Source organism: Rutidosis leptorrhynchoides, chromosome 2 (assembly GCF_046630445.1).
Source record: "Rutidosis leptorrhynchoides isolate AG116_Rl617_1_P2 chromosome 2, CSIRO_AGI_Rlap_v1, whole genome shotgun sequence".
Taxonomy (NCBI): Eukaryota; Viridiplantae; Streptophyta; class Magnoliopsida; order Asterales; family Asteraceae; genus Rutidosis; species Rutidosis leptorrhynchoides.
This window is the reverse complement of record NC_092334.1, coordinates 2,376,200-2,399,296: the sequence shown is the minus strand read 5'-3', so window position 1 is coordinate 2,399,296 and position 23,097 is coordinate 2,376,200. Positions and strand designations below refer to the sequence as shown.

The 23,097-nt window shown below is 34.3% G+C and overlaps 1 protein-coding gene across 1 annotated transcript; it reads left to right on the top strand.

The window, feature by feature from the left end:
- Positions 1 to 1,636: 1,636 nt before the first annotated feature.
- Positions 1,637 to 5,271, top strand: LOC139894274 (uncharacterized). Its single transcript, XM_071877482.1, has 8 exons — positions 1,637 to 1,696; positions 2,044 to 2,814; positions 3,153 to 3,239; positions 3,340 to 3,403; positions 3,710 to 3,886; positions 4,006 to 4,525; positions 4,638 to 4,998; positions 5,122 to 5,271. Exons 1-8 carry the CDS (start codon positions 1,637 to 1,639, stop codon positions 5,269 to 5,271), a joined length of 2,190 nt encoding a protein of 729 aa, XP_071733583.1.
- The last annotated feature ends 17,826 nt before the right edge of the window (positions 5,272 to 23,097 follow it).

The window sequence follows — 23,097 nt, the reverse complement described above, 5'->3', positions numbered from 1 at the left end:
ATATATATATATATATATATTTCGGAACAACCATAGACACTCTATATGCAGTAATGTTTGAGTTAGCTATACAGGGTTGAGGTTGATTCCAAAATAATATATATACTTTGAGTTGTGATCGAGTCTGAGACTTATAGACACTGGGTCGTGGATTGATTCGAGATAATATATATTACTTTATTTCTGTACATCTAACTGTGGACAACTAGTTGTAGGTTACTAACGAGGACTGTTGACTTAACAAACTCAAATCATTAAAACGTAATAAAAAAATGTTGTAAATATATTTTGAACATACTTTGATATATATGTACATATTTGTTATAGGTTTGTGAATCGACCAGTGACCAAGTCTTACTTCCCGACGAAGTAAAAATCTGTGAAAGTGAGTTATAGTCCCACTTTTAAAATCTAATATTTTTGGGATGAGAATACATGCAGTTTTATAAATGTTTTATGAGATAGATACAAGTAATCGAAACTACATTCTATAATTGAATTATTAAACAGAATATGTCCCTTTTAGTTTGGTAGCCTAAGAATTAGGGAACTGGCCCCTAATTGACGCGAATCCTAAAGGTAGATCTACGGGAACTAACAACCCCCATTCTGAAATTTGGAATGCTTTAGTACTTCGAGTTTATCATGTCCGATGGGTGTCCCGGAATGATGGGGATATTCTATATGCATCTTGTTAATGTCAGTTACCAGGTGTTCACCATATGAATGATTTTTGTCTCTATGCAGTTTGCGAAATGCCTGATATGAGATGTGTTATAAAAATGAAATCTTGTGGTCTATTATTATGATTTGATAATATATAGGTTAAACCTATAACTCACCAACATTTTTGTTGACGTTTTAAGCATGTTTATTCTCAGGTGATTATTAAGAGCTTCCGCTGTTGCATACTAAGATAAGGACAAGATTTGGAGTCCATGCTTGTATGATATTATGTAAAAACTGCATTCAAGAAACTTATTTTGATGTAATATATTCTTATTGTAAACCATTATGTAATGGTCGTGTGTAAATGGTATATTTTAGATTATCATTATTTAATAATCTACGTAATGCTTTTTAAACCTTTATCGATAAAATAAAGGTTATGGTTGTTTTAAAAATGAATGCAGTCTTTGAAAAACGTCTCATATAGAGATCAAAACCTCACGACGAAATCAATTAACATGGAACGTTTATAATCAATATGAACGGGACATTTCATTTGTAGAGCAATGATTTGAGCAACCGCTCTGATACGAATTGTAAGTAACTAGAGGGGGGTGATTAGTTACTTGATACGTTTTAAACACTTTTTCGATTGATCACCAAATTCGATTTAACTTTTGATCAACCAACTCAACTCAAACTTGATGTGTGTAATGTATATGTTCAAAATTATAAATGAAGTAATGTAAAGAACATAGACACAAGGATTTATAGTGGTTCGGGTGGATGTTAACTAATCCACCTTAATCCACTCCCGATTACACTAATCCTTGGATTTGAGATAAGACTCAAATCTTAATTTCCACCTTAATAACTTTAGATTATCAAATACAAAAGTAAATATAACTACTGATTGGAACTATCCTGAGAAATAAACTCTCTTGAAATACCTTTCTTCGAGTAAGGCATGGTAGCAAAGTATAATCTTGCACAGACCGAATCTAATATAGAACAGAAATCAAATTGGGTATCGAACAATTAGGATTTATAGATTCAATTGATTTGGGTTACTTTGGGGTTTTTGTTGATCACAGATAGATAAATAAAAAAAGAGAAATGATAAAGACGTAATTGAATTATGATCGATAAAACTCAATTGATTTTGATTTGGGGGTTTTTGTCACAAATAGAACATACATGAGGGTTTTATAGAAAAGAAATGTAAAGTTATCAGGTTAACACAATTGCGTAGATAGTTAGGATGTTGCTTGGTAAAGAGGAGGTCGTAGGTTCTAGTCCCTTTTCTAAATTTTTACATTCTTTATTACTATTGGTTATATTGTAATGTGTTAACTTTTGTAATGTTACTTGTAGATGGATCAGAATACTTGGATGTATGAGATAGGTCGCGCTAGCTCCGAGTATATTGAAAGTCTGGATGAATTTATTACAACTGCCGAAACTGATCAACTAGAAAAAGAAAACACCACAATTAGTTGTCCTTGTAAGAAATGCAAAAATGCCCGGTGGTATACTGATTCAACCGATATCAAAAATCATCTACTTGCACACGGATTTATGAGAGGGTACACATGTTGGTCTTTTCATGGTAAAATATTAGCTGACCGTAACCCGTCTATTTTGGATAACGATACTGATAACGAAGAAGATTCATACAATAGTGACAATAATGTTAATTTTGATGACATTTTTGACGATATGAATATGGAGGATAATGTTGTTGATAGGTATCATGACAGATTACAACAACTATTTGTTGACGCTGAAATACCTTTATATACCGGTTGTATGAATATTACAAAACTTTTCGCCGTTATAAAGCTGGTTAACTTAAAATTAAACAATGGTTGGAGCAACACAAGTTTCACTAGCATGTTAGAGTGGTTGAACAAAATGCTACCAGAAGGTAATGAGTTGTCGGTTTCAACATACAAAGCAAAGAAATTGATGTGCCCAATGGGATTGGAAATACAGAGAATACATGCTTGTCCAAATGATTGTATGCTATACAGGAATAAAGACAAAGACCTTCATCAATGTAAGGTATGTGGTACATCTAGGTATAAACGTGAAAAACCAACTGATATTGATAGTGATGTGTCGAAAAACGGACCTCCTGCAAAAGTATTATGGTACTTGCCTATCATACCAAGGTTAAAGAGATTATTTATGAATGCCAGAGATGCAAAATTATTACGTTGGCATGCTGAAGATCGTAAAAATGATGGAAAAATGCGACATGTGGCCGATTCACTTCAATGGAAAAAATATTGATAACGATTTTAGAGAATTTGGGGATGAGATACGTACTATAAGATTCGGACTTAGTTCAGATGGAATTAATCCTTTCAGAGATTTGAGTAGCTGCTACAGCACGTGGCCTGTTCTTCTATGCATTTATAACCTTCCGCCTTGGCTATGTATGAAAAGAAAATACATAATGATGTCTCTTTTAATTCAAGGCCCAAAGGCAACCTAGAAACGACATTGATGTTTATTTGCAACCATTAGTTGATGACATGATGGAACTATGGAGTACCGAAATACACGTTTATGATGCATATATAATAAAGAGTACTTCCAACTACGGGCAATGCTTTTTTGCACCATTAATGATTTTCCTACTTATGGTAATTTTTCTGGATATAGTACAAAGGGAAAAAGGCATGTCCTGTTTGTGAGGAAAATACTCACTCGATATGGCTCACAAATTGTAAGAAACCAGAATTTATGGGGCATCGGAGAGAGCTTAATTAGAATCACCCGTATCGCAAAAAATCACAATTATTTGATGGTACTATAGAGGATAGAAAGCTACTGCCACCATTGGATGGAGAAAATACACTCTCCAAAGTTGCTAATATAAATGTTGTGTTGGGAAAAAAAATATTTTGGTCCTCCCAAAGGTATTTGGAAGAGAAAGTCTATTTTTTGGAAATTATCGTACTGGAAACATTTACGAGTCCGACATTGTCTTGATGTTATGCATATTGAGAAAAATGATGTGAAAGTTTGATAGGGTTACTGTTGAACATTCCTAGAAAAACAAAAGATGGAATTAAAGTTAGAAGGGACATGGAAATAATGATTATCAGACCAGAGCTACAGCCTAAAGATATTGATGGAAGGTCCACCAAGTTTCTTCCACCGGCCTGTTATACTATGTCGAAGGTCGAGAAAACTAAATTGTGTCAATGTTTACATGTAATTAAGGTTCCATCAGGATACTCTGCTAACATTAGGAAGTTAGTTTCGATGAAATATTTGAAGTTACTTGGTATGAAGTCACATGATTATCATGTACTAATGACTCAGATGATTCCTATCACAATTCGTGGAATTCTACCCAACCGTATTCGACACACAATAACAAAACTATGCTTATTCATTCGAACGTGATTGATCCTGATGTGCTGGATGAATATCAAAGAGATATCTTACTTACTCTTTTCGAACTTGAGATGTACTTTCCACCTTCTTTCTTTGATGACATGGTTCACTTGGTATCTCATATTGTAAGAGAAATAAAGGCATGTGGTCCAGTTTTCTTACGGTACATGTATCCATTTGAAATATATATGGGTATCTTAAAAGGTTATGTAAGGAACCTTAATCGAACAGAAGGCAGTATCGTTGAAAGATATGCTTCCGAAGAGGTGATCGAATTCTGCACAAACTATATGAATGGGTTTCAAAGTTTCAAGATTCCACAAATTCAACATGAAGGTAGACTTTCAAGTCAAGGGACCCTTAGGCGCAAGATGGGCTATTCAAGTGTTGTCGATTATCACAAGGCACATTTTACTGTCTTACAACACTCTACATCTATTGATCCGTACATACAAGAATACATGTCATTGTTGAAACAAAAAAAACCGTAAAAAGAGTGCAAGATGTTGGCTAAACAACATAAAAACATTTTCAGAATGGTTGAAAGAAAAAATTAGGAGGACACTTCCAAATATTGATAAAACGGTCGAAGCTTTGGGATTCGCACTTAGACATGTGATCCAATATCAAGAATTTTATATCAATGGGTATACCTTTTACACCAAAGATCAAGATAAGAAGAGTAAAATGCAAAATAGTGGTGTCACGGTGATAGCCTCGTCGGCGGAATTCACCATTGTCAATCGTGAAGAAAGATCAAGGATCACTAAAGAATCTTATAATGGTGTCATTCAAAAAATATGGGAGTTAGATTACGGTTCGTATAAAATACCCTTGTTCAAGTATAAGTGGGTTGATAATGTTGGCGGTGTTCAAGTTGATGAAGATGGTTTTACAACTGTTAATCTTTCCAATGATGTATATGCGTCAGAACCATTCATTCTAGCAAAACTATTTACTCAAGTATTCTTTATCGAGGACCCAAAGGATTGTACATGGAAAGTGGTTCAGTATGGAAAATGACGGATTGTTGGTGTCTAGAACATTTTTGATGAGGATGAGTACAACCAATTTGACGAGTTACCGCCATTTTCAGTCGGTGTTGAACCTTTGAATGAAGTTGTTGTTGGAAATAATACAATCTACTTTAGGGAAGACCATGAGGAAGGAGACGAGGTCGCAGACACATAAAAATTGTTAAAACATATGATTTTTATGTTTTTTTTTGTACAAACGTGAATCTATTTTTTTTAACTTATGCAACATATATGTCTTTTGTTTATTTTTTTTTACCATGAACTATTTATTTTATCTTACTACCTTTTAAATAATAACAATATATACAAATAATTATAAAAAAAACATATGCATAGTATTCAATTTTTATACCAGGAATAAAAATACTTCAACAAACCGAGACCACAAAACCATCCCACTTCTTCGTCTGCCCTAAACCATCCCACTTTATTTTCAGACCACCAGAAACACCCGAATCCTTCATCCTAGAACGACGATTTTTCTAACCAGGCGACGAAAGAACTCGATTTCGTCCTCACAGCTGAAGAAGCGTCGCAAATACAGGTACATGTGGTTTTTTTCTTTACCTAATTGTTCTTAATTCGGATATTTTTTGTTATAGACGAAATGACCTAAAAATAAGACTATTAGACCTAAATCGAGTTGTGTTATAACGGAACAAAAATCTAAAATTAGGTTATATACATGCACATTTTGTCTTAGATTATTCATAAACTTGATACATTAGGTTTAAAAGTGGTTTATAGATGCTACAGAAACTTTGAGTCTAATTTATATTTTGTGTTATATAAGAAATGACCTAAAAATCAGACTATTATACCTAAATCGAGTTGTGTTAATTTGACCATAATTACATAACTGATATGTACTTATATAATGATTTTACAGAAGCAGAAATAATCTCTTACGTTGTCATAAATGGCTTTATACAATCATCCACCATCGTTCATCCACATAATACTCTATGCAGATAACCTTGAACTGGTATTATTTGGTTGCTATTTTAACATTAAAATGTCCTATTTTTAAAGCAAAACCATTGTAAGACATGTCAGGTTATTATGTTTTGTTACAGGCTTTCCCACATGAATGGTATGTTAACCATTTTGATAGAATGTTTCCAAGACATTCTGTTTTCATCCACACCCTGCAAGGATATAAAGCAGAAGTTAAATTTGCGGTTGAATTTGACCAATTTGGGCAGGCGATAGGAAAATATCAAGCTATGTTTGCCAGTGACATAGGTGTTCTTACTAGGCGTAGGATTGATTTTCTTGAGGATGATTGGAAAGTAATATCTCCATATGAGAAAGACGCGTTATGGTTGAACAAAAATGTATATAATCATAACTTATAAGAATCTTGTTTCATATTATTGCTTCTATATATTTTGGCATACACGTTAAATTTATTGAACAACTAATATTACTTCTTGTTTATAGAGAAAAGAATATCATAATTATAACTTATGTTACGTCTGCAATGTTGAATTAACAACTATACTATGTCTGTCATGTTTAAACGCGTCTTATATTACTTCTTGTTTCAGAATTTGTTTAACTACTATTTAATTATATATGTAACAACATTTACAGGAACGTCATTTTATCAAAGACGATTTTGCGAAGAAACAAACGCTTCATCATTGCAACGGGGCTTTTAAGAGATTCGGGGCCAAGTTAAGAATGTATATGTTTCAAGGCAAGCTTCCTTATGAAGAAGTGCAAGATTTCAGTTTCATAACTGCAGCAAAATGGAGACAATTTTGTGAACTTGAAGATACACCAGCAAAAAGAGTTAGTGTTATTCATCTGCTTTTAAACATGTATGGAATTACATTGTTAAATTGATGGAAACTAATGTGTATTTTAATCCTATGCAAATTGTGAGGCATTAGGACAACAAGGCAGATTAAACGCCTTGAAAGATCCAAAAGATAATTACGCCTTCAGGTTATCAAGGCCATCAAGAAAAATGGGATATGGAGAAAAATGATCCTGAAAAGCATACCGTATACCACGATATCTCCAATCCTTCTACAAGGAATTATGTGTTGGGAAGGATGAAGCGAATTAAAGAAACGAAGAGGCAAATAATTCCAGATACGAATGTGTCAATTATAAATAACATTGTAACATACTTTAATTTGTATTTATAGCCTTATTAACCTAGAATTGTTTTATATCCGGTTAATTTTCTTATTTTGTTCCAGGTTATGGCAGATAAACAAGGTGAGGATGCCTTGTTAGTTAATGTCAGGAAAGAACACGGTGGTAGAACCACGAGTGTTAGTAGCACGCTAGGATATAGCAAATTCGATAAGCAACCAAAGGGAGACCAATTCGTAACAATGGAAAAGGTACAGGAATTTTTGGTTAAGGAGGTGCACAGGGTGGTGATGGAAAGAAAAAAAACTGCAACACATGAAACAACACTTGAAACAGCTACAACACCTGAACATCATGACACGATAGAACATCACGACACAACAAAAAATATGCAACTAGTAGACGAATAAGTAGACGAACCGGTAGACGCACGGGTAGTCGAACACGTAGACGAACAGTTGAAGTTGAATGACAAGTCTGTTGAGAGAAAATGGGGAATGGAAGATCACCTAGTTGTGGAGAAAAAAGTGGAGATCCAGCAAATAGAGGAGGAACAAGATAGAGTGGCGAAAAAACAGAAAGTGGAAGCACTAGGCATAATGCGAAAAGAAGTGATTCATGAACCAAGGGTTCAAGATCAAATGGTCAAGAAACAACCGTTTACAAACTTGCAAAACATAAAGGTAACTGATATTCTTTTATTTCAACAGCTAAATGGATACTTCAATAGACATTTAAACTATTAACTACTCTACAATTTATATTTCTTGTTTTTAATGTTTACAGGATGAAGTTGAAATCTTGTTATTTCACCCTCATTATATAGAGACTAATGTGTATGCTCAGGGTACACTATATCCAACTAACGAATTTACTCAAGTAAATGGGGAAAAAGTTATTCCTTTTTACATGAAGGTGAAAATAAACACCTTTGCTAAGGACTACACATCCTTGAGGCTTCCAATACCGGTTAAAGACTTTTCAAAAATACAGTGAAGGAGGTTTTAAGTGATGTGGTTGGAAGTTTTGTTCAATGGCCTTGATATCGGCTAAAAAGTCACGTTTTCACCCTGGTATCAAGGCCCAAAAACAAGAAATATTCGAACATTGTCGGAAAAATACCCATTTCGTCGGTTAAAATTGAAAAACAAGTAATTATGAAGATGGTGCAAAAAGAATCAAGAGAATCAGAGCTAAAACGAAGATTCTAGAGCGAAAACGGTGAAAGACAAGAAATCAAGTTACGATCCAGGGAATCAGCAAGCCAAACGGCTTGCCAAACGGCTTGCCAAATGGGCTGCCAAATTGCCTGCCAGTGTGGCAAATGCCTGCCAAATGCCCAGATCAAACGACCTCATTAAACGGCTTGTCTTAGTAAACGGGCCCTGTAAACGGCTTGTCAAACGGCCTGCCAGCCTTTTGTAGGCAAATTTTGTGCTTATTTAAAGGCTCTTTGTCATTCATTCCAACACATACTTCAATTCACTTCTTTCTCTCTCTTGTACAATATTAGTCATACTCTCAAGGCCTTCGAATCCGTGCGGGAAACCTAGTACCCGGAGAAGAACGCCGAAGATTATATTTGGAGCGGTCTGGAGTCTTGAAGTTGTCACTTTTGTATTCGGAACTCGTTTAATCTACTGGTACTTCTATCCATTATCTTTATATAATCATTATGTTCTGTGATATGGTTGCCATGATTAGCGAGTAGTTATCTTTAGTGTATGCTATGATGTAAGCAGTTATAATACCGAAATAATGTTATGGTTTGTGTGTGCTGTTGAAATGCTTTCCGATTATGCTTTAAACTAAATTGCTTTTCCAACTAATAGAACGTAGTTATTGGATCTGTTATTGGGAAGTCGCGAACCCCGATTCAGAGTACACTATCTGTGTCACCCCTTGGTAAGAGAAGTCTATTGGATACAACGTAAGATCGACTGAGGCACACCGGTTGTAGTAAGTCTATCAAGCTTTGGATTCTGACTGAGGACCCTTTCGTAGTGAAACATCTGACTAGACCCTTAGTACATTTTCGGTCCCAGACCATGCTAGTGTAGTAACCAAGCATATAAACTTCGTACGTGCATGCGGAAGCACAGCAGTTGTTGTAAGCTGTACCTCTACTAAGTAAGGCCATGGAACTCAGTCAGTGTTGATTAGTACATTGCACCATAACGCGGTCTCAAGCATTGCACCCCGCTTGAGGGATTCTTAGTTAATTAAGGAACTGTTTGTTTAGACACATAAAGGATTGGACCGTTAGGATAACGAACATGTTCATGGAAGTCAGCTCGACTTGGCCATGTTGTTCTTTATGGTTGAACTCTTTTTAAGGGCCTAACTATATTTTAACACCAATCGTTAACGAAAGCATTGAAACACATCACGTCTCTCGGATATGGTAAACCATGTATTCTATTATGCTAGAGAAAGTTTAGACCATTGTGGAATGTTAATACGTCACCCAACCGAGTCGCTCAATTGGATGAGCCGTCTGAACGTGTATGCCTGTAGTCAGACTGCACGAGCGTCGGGGGTAAGGGACGTTGCTGTCTATTCAGAATCTTCAAGCCTAACGCAGTACCCAGTGACATGTTTTATGACAGGGACGTTTATGACCAATGTAATGAATACAAGGCCTCTGCCTATTCATGAGCCAGCATTCCATAATCTCGGCAGAATAACTGATGAAATCATAGTATGCACTCACTTTAACATTATATGAATTACGAATTTTATCGCATTTACTTTATGTGTCTTATAAATTAGAAAATCCCAAAATTAAGTAACCACTACTCCTTCATAACTATCTTAGGCTTAAATATAGATTCAATTCTACTGATATCTCAAAAATAAGACTCTAGGTCATACTTCCCTTACTCATACTAAGGAGTAGTACGATTTAGACCCCGCTAAATATAAATTTAAAACAGTACCACCCCTTGGTGGTTGATTCTGGCATGCTGCGGCCCGACGACACCGCACAAATAAAACCGTCCGTTTCGGCCGTATCAAGGGGGAGTTTAGTTTTTGGCGCCGCTGCCGAGGAACTGGTATCAGACAATACTGCTCTCTATCAAACTTATCCACAAGCATTTAGTGGTGTCTAAGAAAGACAATCATACACGGACTTGGTTGTTGGATTTTCCGAACAGTCTCCAATTATATTGGGACCAAAAGGATCCTGCCTCTCCGTAGTAGGCCTGGCCACTTGGTTTGTGGAATAGTTTATGCGGAGCTCTGTTATCGAAATACCAGGGAATCAGTAGCCAGAACCAAAAACATATTCAACCATAGGGTAGTTAATTAAGTTAAATTAGATTACCTTAGACTAAGACTACTTTAGATTAGACTGCCTTAGACTAGTTAGCCTACCTTAGATTACTTTAGAAGTTTAGTTTATTTGCTAAAAATTAAAAACAAAAAAAAAGGCATACCCAGTGTATGACCCAAACCCGATCTAGACCAAGGCCGTTGTTATTTGTACCTGATCCAGATGCAATAATCTCTAAAACACGCAAGGAAGCACGAATCAGAAATCGAATGGTGTTACGCGTTACTTTAGCAGAAAATACCAAACCCTCGATTGAAGGTCGAGGAGGACCGATCAGATTTCCAGAGATTCAAGGACACTCGTTCGAGTTAAAACATCACATCATCCAGCTCATCCAGAATAGCTGTCAGTTTCATGGATTACCGAATGACGATCCTAATTCTCACCTTGATAAAGTCATATCTCTTTCGAACTCCTACAAACAGCCAGGGATAGGACAAGATATAGTCCGGCTATACTTGTTTCCCTATTCTCTCACTCATCATGCTCAAACTTGGTTTGAAGGACTGGAAAAAGATTCCATCACGTCATGGATGGAGATGGCTACTAAATTCCTAACCAAATATTTCCCTCCTTCTAAACAAACCAAACTAAAGAATGACATCATTAACTTCAAACAAAGTTATGATGGGAGCGATTCAAAACCCTGCTGAAAAAATGCCCTAATCACTAGCTAGAACGGTCAGCATAAATTTGTACCTTCTACAATGGTCTTACGGTAAATCATAGGACGACGATCGATGCAGCAGCTCAAGGGAATTTGATGAACCAAACCGCAGACAAAGCATGGGAATTGCTTGAGAACATGACAATGCATCATCATGACTGGAACAGTGGTGAAACAACTTCATCATCTGCCCCACTCTCTGCACTTAACAATCAAAAGGAGGCCATCAAATCCCTCACAGATAAGATGGAATCTGAAAGGACCCGTTCATATACATTATAAACGATTCACAATAGTTGATTACATCGCGAGGTATTTGACCTCTATATGATACATTTTACAAACATTGCATTCGTTATTAAAAGACAAACTTTCTTTACAATGAAAATTGATGGTATGCACACCATTTCATAATATATCCAACTATAATTGACTTAATAATAATCTTGATGAACTCAATGACTCGAATGCAACGTCTTTCAAAATATGCCATGAATGACTCCAAGTAATATCCTTAAAGTGAGCTAATGCACAGCGGAATATTTCTTTAATACCTGAGAATAAACATGCTTTAAAGTGTCAACCAAAAGGTTGGTGAGTTCATAGGTTTATCATAACACTCATTTCAATATATTAATAGACCACAAGATTTCCGTTTATAAATATATGTACACTCGCAAGTGTATAAAAGTATTCTATAAGTTGTAGGCACCCGGTAACAAGCCTTAACGTTCATGTTTTACCCTCTGAAGTACACCAGATCAGGTGTGTTTAAAATAACCTCGAAGTACTAAAGCATCCCATAGTCAGGATGGGGTTTGTCAGGCCCAATAGATCTATCTTTAGGATTCGCGCCTACCGTACATAGACAAGTAGTTTAATGTTACCAAGGTAAGGGTATATTTCTGGTTTAAACCCACGTAGAATTAGTTTTAGTACTTGTGCCTATTTCGTAAAACATTTATAAAAACAGCGCATGTATTCTCAGTCCCAAAAATATATATAAAAGGGAGCAAATGAAACTCACTTTTGCCTTGAAGGTATTTAATTCGACTTGGTCTCTGATAGATATCACGAACCTAACCATATATATAATATATCAACATATTTTCTTTTTTAAGTAATCGTTACATATATATATATATATACTATTAATACTTTTAATATTTTCTTAGTCCGTAGTTAGCAGTCCGATGTTAGTGGTCCACAATTAGTTGCTTAAATAAAATAAATAAAGACCCCATCGTATTCGTATTGATCAGAATTAATCTCGACCCATGGTACCATGTTGTCAAATGACGTGTTGCGTACATAAAGTACTGTGTTGTCAAATGACGTGTTGCGTACAATCATGAGGTCTTATGATTAATCTTCTCGTGTTGTTTACGGGTGGTCCTGAAATATATAAAATCAAATCATAAGTAATTATATATAAAATATCATATTAATTAGAAAAGATATGATTAATTTACTTTTTCTCCAAATATTTTCGTAGCTAAACTAGCTTCGGATACCCAATCTTGTTTTAGTCGTAGTTTCTTCATTACAACTCCGTTTTTGTTGGTTCAACTTGCCACTTCCTTGGATCAAGTCAAATTTTAAGAATATGAACTGAAAATACCTTAGTTTGTATTTGAAATCATAGGTTATAGGTCAAACTTTGGTGAAACTTATGAAAGTGATCATTTTCCATCATAAAAACAACATTTAATGATCATTTTTCTAAAAATACTTACACTTTGAGTTAAACCATGAAATTTTTATGTGTTAACATATTCATAAGAAATATCATTTTTCCAGAACATGAACTTCCAATTCAAAATTCAAGATGGTTTTTAATTATCCAACCCAAAACAGCCTTCGGTTGCACTCCGACGACGTAGATTCAGTTTTTAAGATGTTCTTTGTAAAACCAAGTTATATATTGTTAGGTTAGCATATCATTATGATATATTACAGGTCTTGAAGTGTTTTAAAAGTCAAGTTAGAAGGATCTATTTAGTTTGCGAACAAGTTTGAAATCATTCAAACTATGTTCTTGTTGTTAAAATTTTATACCACAAAATAAGATAGTTATATGAATATGAATTGAATAAGATTATGAACAAGGTTACTACCTCAAGTTACTTGGACAAAGTTACTGCAAAAGATAAGAAATAATCTTGGAATCAAAGAGTGGTGGAGTTAGATCAAAAGGTTGGAAGTAAACTTCTTCAAATGGGTGGTTATTTTGATATGTTCTTGAAAGAGTTTTCTTATGGTGTTTAAGGCTTGTAATTGAAGCTAAATGATGGGGAAAATACTTGGAGATGATCAAGTATGAAGTTAGCAGTATTTTGAGAGAGAAATGAGGGTGTAGGTATGAGAAAATGGAGTGAAGAAATGGTGTTCATTTATAAAAACGTTTTTAGTTTATAAAGAAAGAAAAGGATACCTAATTTTGTTTTCTTACTAATAATTCATACTACTTGACAAATCCTAGTTACCTCATATCTAGGGCAGTAATAATGTTGATTAGGATGTTGATTTGATGTGTATATACCAATAGTAAATACGTATAGAAGCTGGGTATGATATGGGTACATATACCCTATATATACGTATAGAAATCTTGAGGAAACGGAACGAGAATTCAAATATAGCTATCTTTTGTGAATATACTTATATTGTTTTATGTATTTAAGTCCTTAAAAAGTGATTAAATACTTTATATATACGATACGTGTATAAGCATTATATATTATAAGTATATATATCAAAGAATGTTACGTATAGTTATCGTTCTGAAAACTTAAGTTAGTAGTTTTAAAATATACTTATAACTCATTGTCATTAGTACACAATGAGATGTTAAACCATCCTTAGATCATGTTAAATATATATAAATACATATATGTACACAAACGTATAATTATCGTATGTTATATAGTTCGTGATATCATCGGTCATATTGGACGGTCAAACGTTGTGTAAAACTCTTTTCAAAAACACAAGTCTCAACAATTTGGATTGCTTATCATGTTGGTATGGTTTAATTTATGTAAATATTAATCTCATAAGTATAATTTGGTCGGAAAATTCCGGGTCATTACAGAATCTCTTGCTAAACAACTCGGAGAATTGAAGATGCAGCCACAGCAGGTCAACCAAGCTCAGGCTTGTGTTAATTGTACCAACCCGCAACCTACTGAGGAATATAAAGTTGAGTACGAAAACCCTGATGGTTCAGTCTGTTACATTCAATACCCAGCTCGTCCACCAAATCCCGGATTCAATCAACAACCTCGGGTTAATCAATTTCAACGAAGCAATCAACCTTTTCGCTATCGCTATCCACCTTATCCAGCCCAACAATCTCAATTGACCTACGATCAACTACTTCCACTCACTGGTCCGCCAGTCGAGGAATATTCCCCTACCACCCAGATTACAAAAGCAACTAACCCCACTCTCAGAGCTGATGATCAGTTAACTCAGTTCATTCAAGGACAACAATAGCTAAATCAGAGAACTGCAGCCAGACAAGATCAGACGGAGATACTAATGAGAAATCAATTGGCTCTGCTCAAAAGTCTAGAGATGCAGCTCGGACAGTTATCACAACGCCTTGAAACCCGACCGCAGGGAAGGTTACCAAGTAACATTATCCAAAATCCCCACATCGAAGAAGCAAAGCAAATGGATTCCGTAATTCTAGAGGAAGAACCACGGAGAAGGTCAGCTAGGCTCAAAAACAAATCAACATATACTCAGAAGCTGACCCCTGATACTCCAGTTCGTGTACCCTATCCTGGAAGGCTACAAGAAGAACCATCCAATCTTGATTCCATCAAACTTCATGGAAGATTCCTGAAGCTATGTCCAAAGTCCCCAACCAGAAGAGATACATCCGAAGGCTTCTCTCTACAAAGGAAAGGATACCAGATTCTAACAAAATTCTACTGAGTGACGAATGCTCTGCATTACTCAGAAACTCTCTACCACCAAAGCTAGGAGATACGGGCCGATTCGTTTTCTCGTGTTCATTCTACCAATCTAGAATTATTCATGCGCTAGCAGATTTAGGAGTAAGTATCAACCTAATCCCCTACTCTCTCTACAAGAGATTAGAGTTAGGAAACTTGTCACCAACTAAAATGATAATCCAACTCATCGATCACACAATTCGATATCCTAAGGGCATAGTTGAGAACGTCTTGGTGAAAGTCGACAAATTCTTGTATCCTACTGATTTCGTAGTAATGTATATCAAGGAAGACCTACACACACCAGTAGTGTTAGGAAGACCTTTCATGAATACGGCTAGGACTGTCATTGATGTGTACAATCAAACCTTGATCTTACGATCACATGAGGAGAGCGTTACCTTCAAAATTGTGACGACCCGAAAATTTCCGACCAAATTTAAACTTAATCTTTATATGATTTAATGTTTCTGACACGATAAGCAAAGTCTGTAATGTTGATATTTCAAAAACTTTGAACTGTGTTCATGTAATCAATTACCCTTCAACTATTCCCGACGATTCACGAACCTTTATGTGTAAATAAATACATATATAAATATATATATATATATATATATATATATATATATATATATATATATATATATATATATATATATTAATTATTAAAAATTAAAATATTATATGAGTTAATTAATTATGTAAATAAAATAATATATGATATTAAAATAAATCTATATATATATATATATATATATATATATATATATATATATATATATATATATATATATATATATGTAAGGTATATTGAATGTATATTTATATGGTTTCGAATTTATTTAGTAAACGATAATAGCACTCGTTTATCAGTAGATCGATATTAAGCAAGTTAAATACAAACTTATATAATTTTAAAATAAACGGTTAGCCGAAAATGAGTTTTACAAACTATAGGCTTATTAAAAATGTATTTAGAAACTATTTTTTGAATTTTAAAACTTTTCATATTTTACTTAGGGTTGGGAGTGAATAATTAATGTAATTTTTATTTAATAGTTAATGCTCGAATTTTATATCATAATGACCAAATAAATAAATATAATTAATGTAAAAATTTGGGATTTTTCCGGAGACTTTTATCCGCCACTGATTATCAACGGAGTACGAAATTCAGTCCATAATAGACGAAGGCTAACAATTCACACGTTTTAAATTTTAAATTATATTATCATTATTATTATATTATTATTATTAATTGAGAATTGATTCACGGATATTTTCTGTGTTGTATGATTGAAATCCTTTTTCATATATATGCTTATATATATATGCATATAAGCATATACCTTCGTACTCACATACAAACTTGCATACTAACCACCAATCACCACTGATATTTTTTTTGTTTTGTAACTCGAACCACCAACACGTTTTAATTCTTGATAAACTAATATCTTCACCATCACAAAATTTCCGCCATCATCATAACCTTGGCTTCCACTTTATCCGCTAGTTTCTGTTTCCTTTTAATCACCAAGCCATCTCCATATTTCTACTTTCCTATTTCTTTCTATCCCTGCTGACAAACGAACCACCACGGCTCGAATTGCTATTACAAGATTGTTGTTAACCAAGAACAACATCACCTCTACCGAAGAACCACCACAACCCGTCCACCTTCACCACATCACACTCATTGAACCATCACCCTATCACCTTCTATCCTCACTCCAAACTGCATATCTTTCACTGCTAATACCACTGAAAACTACCACACTATAACTATTCAAACAATCCTTGTGGTATAAAAACCCACTGTTCTTTTTCTTGTTTCTTGTTCTATCATAAATCATCCACCCAACCACATCCCTTTCGTTTACTTTATACCTGATCAAACCCATTGCTGCAATACTATTATAACTCATCTAACAGCCACCACAAACCATGTCAAATTGCAGCTGTTACAACTTTCGTTTCTGTTTATTTTTTTTCTCCAGGAACACCCATTTATTATAGCTACTATTATTTATGTTTCTATAAGGGAACAAACAACGAACACCTGCTCGATTATTACTGTAGCAGAGATGAGTTAACGAGGGAACTATTACTATCTGTTTATTATCCACTCACGATCACCATCACTACTGTAAGCTTGCGTTTCTATTTCAAATAAAAGAAGAAAAATAGAATGAAAAGATAGGATATGAAACAATGTTACAGCGTGTTCCTCTTGTGGCCGACAATTTCTAAAGTATTAACCCCACTTGTGATTTTTAACTAGAAAGGAAATCTAGCTGTTACAAAAATACTTAAGTCGTGATATTTTTTAGTAATTGAACTCCACGAACTCATCAGGTTTCTGTTAAAACAAACTGGGTTGATTTTTCCTTAATGGGCTTATTTCGTTTATTAGGTTGGACTATAAGGATTGGGCTCATTACTTTAAACATTTGATCCACTTTACATCTAGGATGATTCAGTTTAGATAACGGGATACAAGGAAGAAAAGGTTGAGCATAATGGAAGTAACAATTCATGATGATATCAAAATAATAATGTTTAAGATGAATGATAGATAAGATGATAACATGATTATGATAATTGATAGCGATTATGGTGATGACTTAGATGATGCATGCGATGAATAACGAATGATGATGAAGGATGAAGGCGACTGTTATGATTTTATGATGAATAAATTAGGATTTTAGGATACAAGATAATGATGAGGTGATAAATTTAAGATGAAGATATTAGTTAATGATGATAATGGTAACAAGGATGATGATGAGGAAGTTAAAGAATGAAGTAGACAACAGGAGAATTCGGGTTAAATACTTTTTGTGTACAAGTAATTTCTGAATGTACCAAACAGATTGATGGTTAGGGGTGTTTGTGTTAACGAGAGGTCGCAGGTTCGAGCCTCGACTGCGACAAATTCTTTGTAGAAAAAGAAAGTGAAGTAGAACAGAAAGGATAAAATGGTTAAAGATATATTGAAACGGAATTAAATCAGGAAAACTGATTAGCTTGGAAAGTTTAGGTTGTTATCGGGGTAGCGGGAGGTTGCGGGTTCAAACCCGGACTTGAGCATTTTTTTTAAGGCCTACTCCTTTGAGGTTCTTGAATTCCAGGCCAACCTTGCATTATTCAGTATCGTCGTATGCATATTTTTACTACAAAATATCGTATTGTGAGTTCATTTGATTCCCTTTTACTATTTACATTTTTGGAACTGAGAATACATGCGCTGATTTTATAACTGCTTTATTAAATACTTTTGAAATATATTTTGAACTGAGAATACATGAAATGCTTTTTATAAATGTTTGACGAGATAGACACAAGCAAAACATTCCTCGAATGAATTATTATGCAGACAGAAGTTCTGTGGATTATTATTGAATTAGTTGGACGTTATAATTGCCACTAATTGTTGTGAATATTTCCCCTGATTATTATTGCTTGGTAACCTAACAATTAGAAATGGGTATGGCCCTAATTCACGCGAATCCTAAAGGTAGCTGCCGGGTTTAACACCCCCACTCAGAATGTTCACTAGACGGAAGAGCTAGTGGGCGTGGTTTTTAGTACTTCGAAGTTTATATATGATACAGACGAGATGTTCTATTTTGGGGATATTATTGATGCGCATTATATGTTAAGTTCAGTTACCATGTTGAGCAATGTAATCAAAATGAATGTTATGTATCGAGAGAATGATTTTTATACACAGGTTATGTGTATTAGTTTTGTGCACGAGATATGTGCATGATTATTTAAAAATCGCGAGGCAACCTACGGGGGAGAAAAGGATACCAACCTACTCTGCTAAGCATTATGAAAAATGGTTTCGTACACGAGATAGGTGTACTGAATTTTAATCTTGTGGTCTATCAAAATGATGAATTTTATTGTTTACGATAAACTTATGAACTCACCAACCTTTTGGTTGACACTTTAAATCATGTTTATTCTCAGGTATGAAAGAAATCTTCCGTTGTGCATTTGCTCATTTTAGAGATATTACTTTGAGTCATTCATGGCATATTTCAAAAGACGTTGCATTCGAGTCGTTGAGTTCAACAAGATTATTATTAAGCCATTGATAGTTTGATATATTATGAAATGGTATGCATGCCTGTCAACTTTTGATGTAATGAAAGTTTGTCTTTTAAAAACGAATGCAATGTTTGTAAAATGTATCATTTAGAGGTCAAATACCTCGCGATGAAATCATATGTTATTGTATTCGTCCTTATGGATTAAGATGGGTCGTCTCATGAGGTATCAGAGCGGTGGTCTTAGCGAACCAGGTCTTGTATTAGTGTGTCTAACTGATTGTTGCTTAGATGCATTAGTGAGTCTGGACTTCGACCGTGTCTGCATGTCAAAAGTTTTGCTTATCATTTTGTGTTGAAAATTACCTACTTATCATCCTTAGGAAAGTACCTGCTTATCATTCTTAGTCTAGACACATCTTACTGCATTGATTGCATGAATAGTGTATAGACAAAATTCTTATCTTAGCGTATCTGCTAATTCATATTTTAGCATATCTGTTACTGTAAAACTTTGCCTAACATATTCTGTAAATTCCTCCATAATCTATGAAGACTTTTGTTCTATATATATAGATATTCTATGTAGTTAGAATATCATCCGATATCCGAAAATCATTTCATATCAAAAACCCTTTATCTAACCGTATAAGACGGAACTCGCAACTAGTTCAAATTCCTTAGATTCCGACAGCTATTCCGATATGGATTTCCACACGAGCTCCGGTCGCAGTATAGCCGGAATGGATCAACTAATTAGTCATCTTCAATTCTGGATGAATTGGGGATGGGTTCATGGTCGACTTAATCAATGTAGATGAGAAGAAGGCGATCCTTTCCACCAACCTAATTCACCTCTTGGCGAGGAACCTGAAGCACTTACCGGCGAACCTATCTGAAACACCATTTTCAGTCTCATTTTTAGGGTAGCTCGTCACGATTATATTCTATCCACAATTTTAAACCTTATTCATCTGCTCATTTTGACCGACAATCATCCCGGAATAATGGAAGAAGTCAACGAGCTTCGCGCTCGAGTAATCAATTTGGAGAATATGGTGCAAAACTTACCAGCTTCAGCAACATCACCAGCACCAACAGTACCACCAACAACAAAAGTTTTAACATCACATGCCTCAACATCTCATTCTGTACCTCGAGTATAATCATCGTTCTACATGATGTTCTACATCATTTATCTTCGTTCTGCATGGCGATTATGTAATCTCTAATGTTTTAAAGATTTTATATTCTTGTTCTAACGGTAAATCAAATGAGTTTAATATCATATTGACTCATTAAATCCATGATTACATCTGAAGAAAATATATACGTATATATGTTTTCATAAAGATGGTAATTAAAAATTCTTTTGTACAAACTGTTAATGGTAAAAATATTTTAACAGGTAGGTAATACCCGAGGAATATTTAAATTTCACATTAATAAGTTACACTGTACATTCTTCGAATCTGATTCAACAGTCATTTACTATCCTACTTACATCCACAAATATACGAATTCGTTCACCACAGAATAACCATTTTCATTCGATTTCATATTTGGATTTTGACCTATCAGAATCCAACAAGTGGCATAATGAAGAAAACATTGGACAAAATAAAATTTGTTAGAAACAAACAAATTAACTATGAGAAATTTTGTTAAGAATCCACGCTAACAAAATCCTAGCTAACTGTTCCTAACTCACTATTCCTAGCTAACTGTTTATTCCTTATTACATTTATTTATCGCAATTTATTTATCGCAATTTTAATTCTCGCAATTTATTTATCGTCATTTAATTTCTGTTATTTATTTTACGCACTTTATTTATCGTCATTTAAATACTGTTATTTACGCATTTTAAATATCAGGACACGTATACAAGGTTTTGACATATCATATCGACGCATCTATATATATTATTTGGAATAACCATAGACACTCTATATGCGGTAATGTTCGAGTTAGCTATACAGGGTTGAGGTTGGTTCTAAAATAATATATATACTTTGAGTTGTGATCGAGTCTGAGACATGTATACAATGGGTCACGATACGTATTAATTAAATTCGAATATTATATATATGAATTATTGAATTACTAACTGTGGACTAATAACATTGGATAATTAAAATGAATTAAAATATTGATTATAACATATGAAACTAAACATTTCTTCAAGTTTGCCACTTGATTTCATCTTAAACCTCATTTGTATCTGGACGATTACAATCTGCGTTCAAACCTTTCATGATTCTTGAAAACACCTCAATCGAGAGGATGAACCAACCGCACTTCATCTGCGAAAGGAAAGATTTATGCATATAATTATGCACCTGAAAAACTCTCGGAAACTGAGTAAACGTTTAACACGTAGCCGTGCTAATTCCTTTAGCGTTAATATTATCGAAAATAACTTTGCAACTCCTGTTCGAGATAGCCAGTTTTGTCACAGCTCCAGCAAGTCAACTTCGACTTTTCGTTCGAAACAACCTTACTATAACCTTGATATATAAGTTTGCCTTTCATCATCGTTACCGGGGAACCGTTTATATCCCACCACATTAGCAGTAAACGTATCAACAACTTCATTACCCATTGATTTAAGCTTCTTCGAAAAATCACTATACTTATTCATTGAAATCATATCAAGTACTCATCTGCATCTTGTAACAATAATTGCCATACCAACTACCGGGAATTAGCAATCAGTATTTCGAATCTCCCAACGTTTCTACATCAACAGTTATATGCATACATATAACATTTGTGTCTTAGAATTATGATCTCCCGTTTTGAAATTCTGAAAAGCACTCTAGCCCACGAATCAGTTCTTGAGTTTTAAAAAAGCTGAATGAAGCAGCAGAAACTGTAGACAACCATAAATGACCTTAACCGTAGGAAGTTTGATGAGAAAGAATAGTATGTTGGCAAAGCTCAGAAAGTTGGAAGTGATAAACGGATTGAGCAAATCATGAAGGAGGCTGTGAACAAATCCCAAATACTAAAGCTACCTTCAAAGAATCTAAATGATTTAGTTTCTGCGGAAGTCATTAACGAATAACTTGCTCCTGACTCTAAACCTGTGTAGACAAATTTTCTTCATCATTATTTGATATTAGAAATTCTAAGATATTATCGTATCTTTTATTATAAATATCCTCGATATTTCTGAAGATATTTTCATAATTCTTCTTATCTGAAATCATCTATCTCTTTGCGATATCAGTGTTACATCAAAAAGGAAACAATTTTAGTTTCTAAATTCTGAAAAAAAATTCGGACTTAAAATATAAATGTTATTGAAGTAATGTTGGGAACTGAAGCATGAGTTAGTATAATATAATGACACTTGATCAACGTGATTATATTACAGTAGGTCATGCTGAGTTTCTAATGGAACGTGATGATTCACAGACTATAACATCATTATGTGCCATGTTACACAACTCTTACATTCTATCTAATCTATAAACATATCAAGAACATATCTTCCTGATAGTTCTGTCTTTTCTCTTGAATTCTGGTAATTTAACCAATTAAGATCGTGCTATTAGAATCTCTCTCTTAGAACATTAGTCATGTTCATTCGAAACTTCGTATCTACGAATTCTGGACCATTATTCGCTTGACTTAAAGTCGGGAAGAGAAAACGAAAGTATGAAACTCCAAAATATAAAGGAAATGAAATGAGTAGATTTATAGTATCCAACAGAGCAATCGAAATAGATTATTGTATTTAATCAATGGAGATCCTAATTTCCTTAATTATCGGAGAATAAAATCTTATTACGCAGATTTCCTCTAAATCCCTTGAAATCCGAAAATC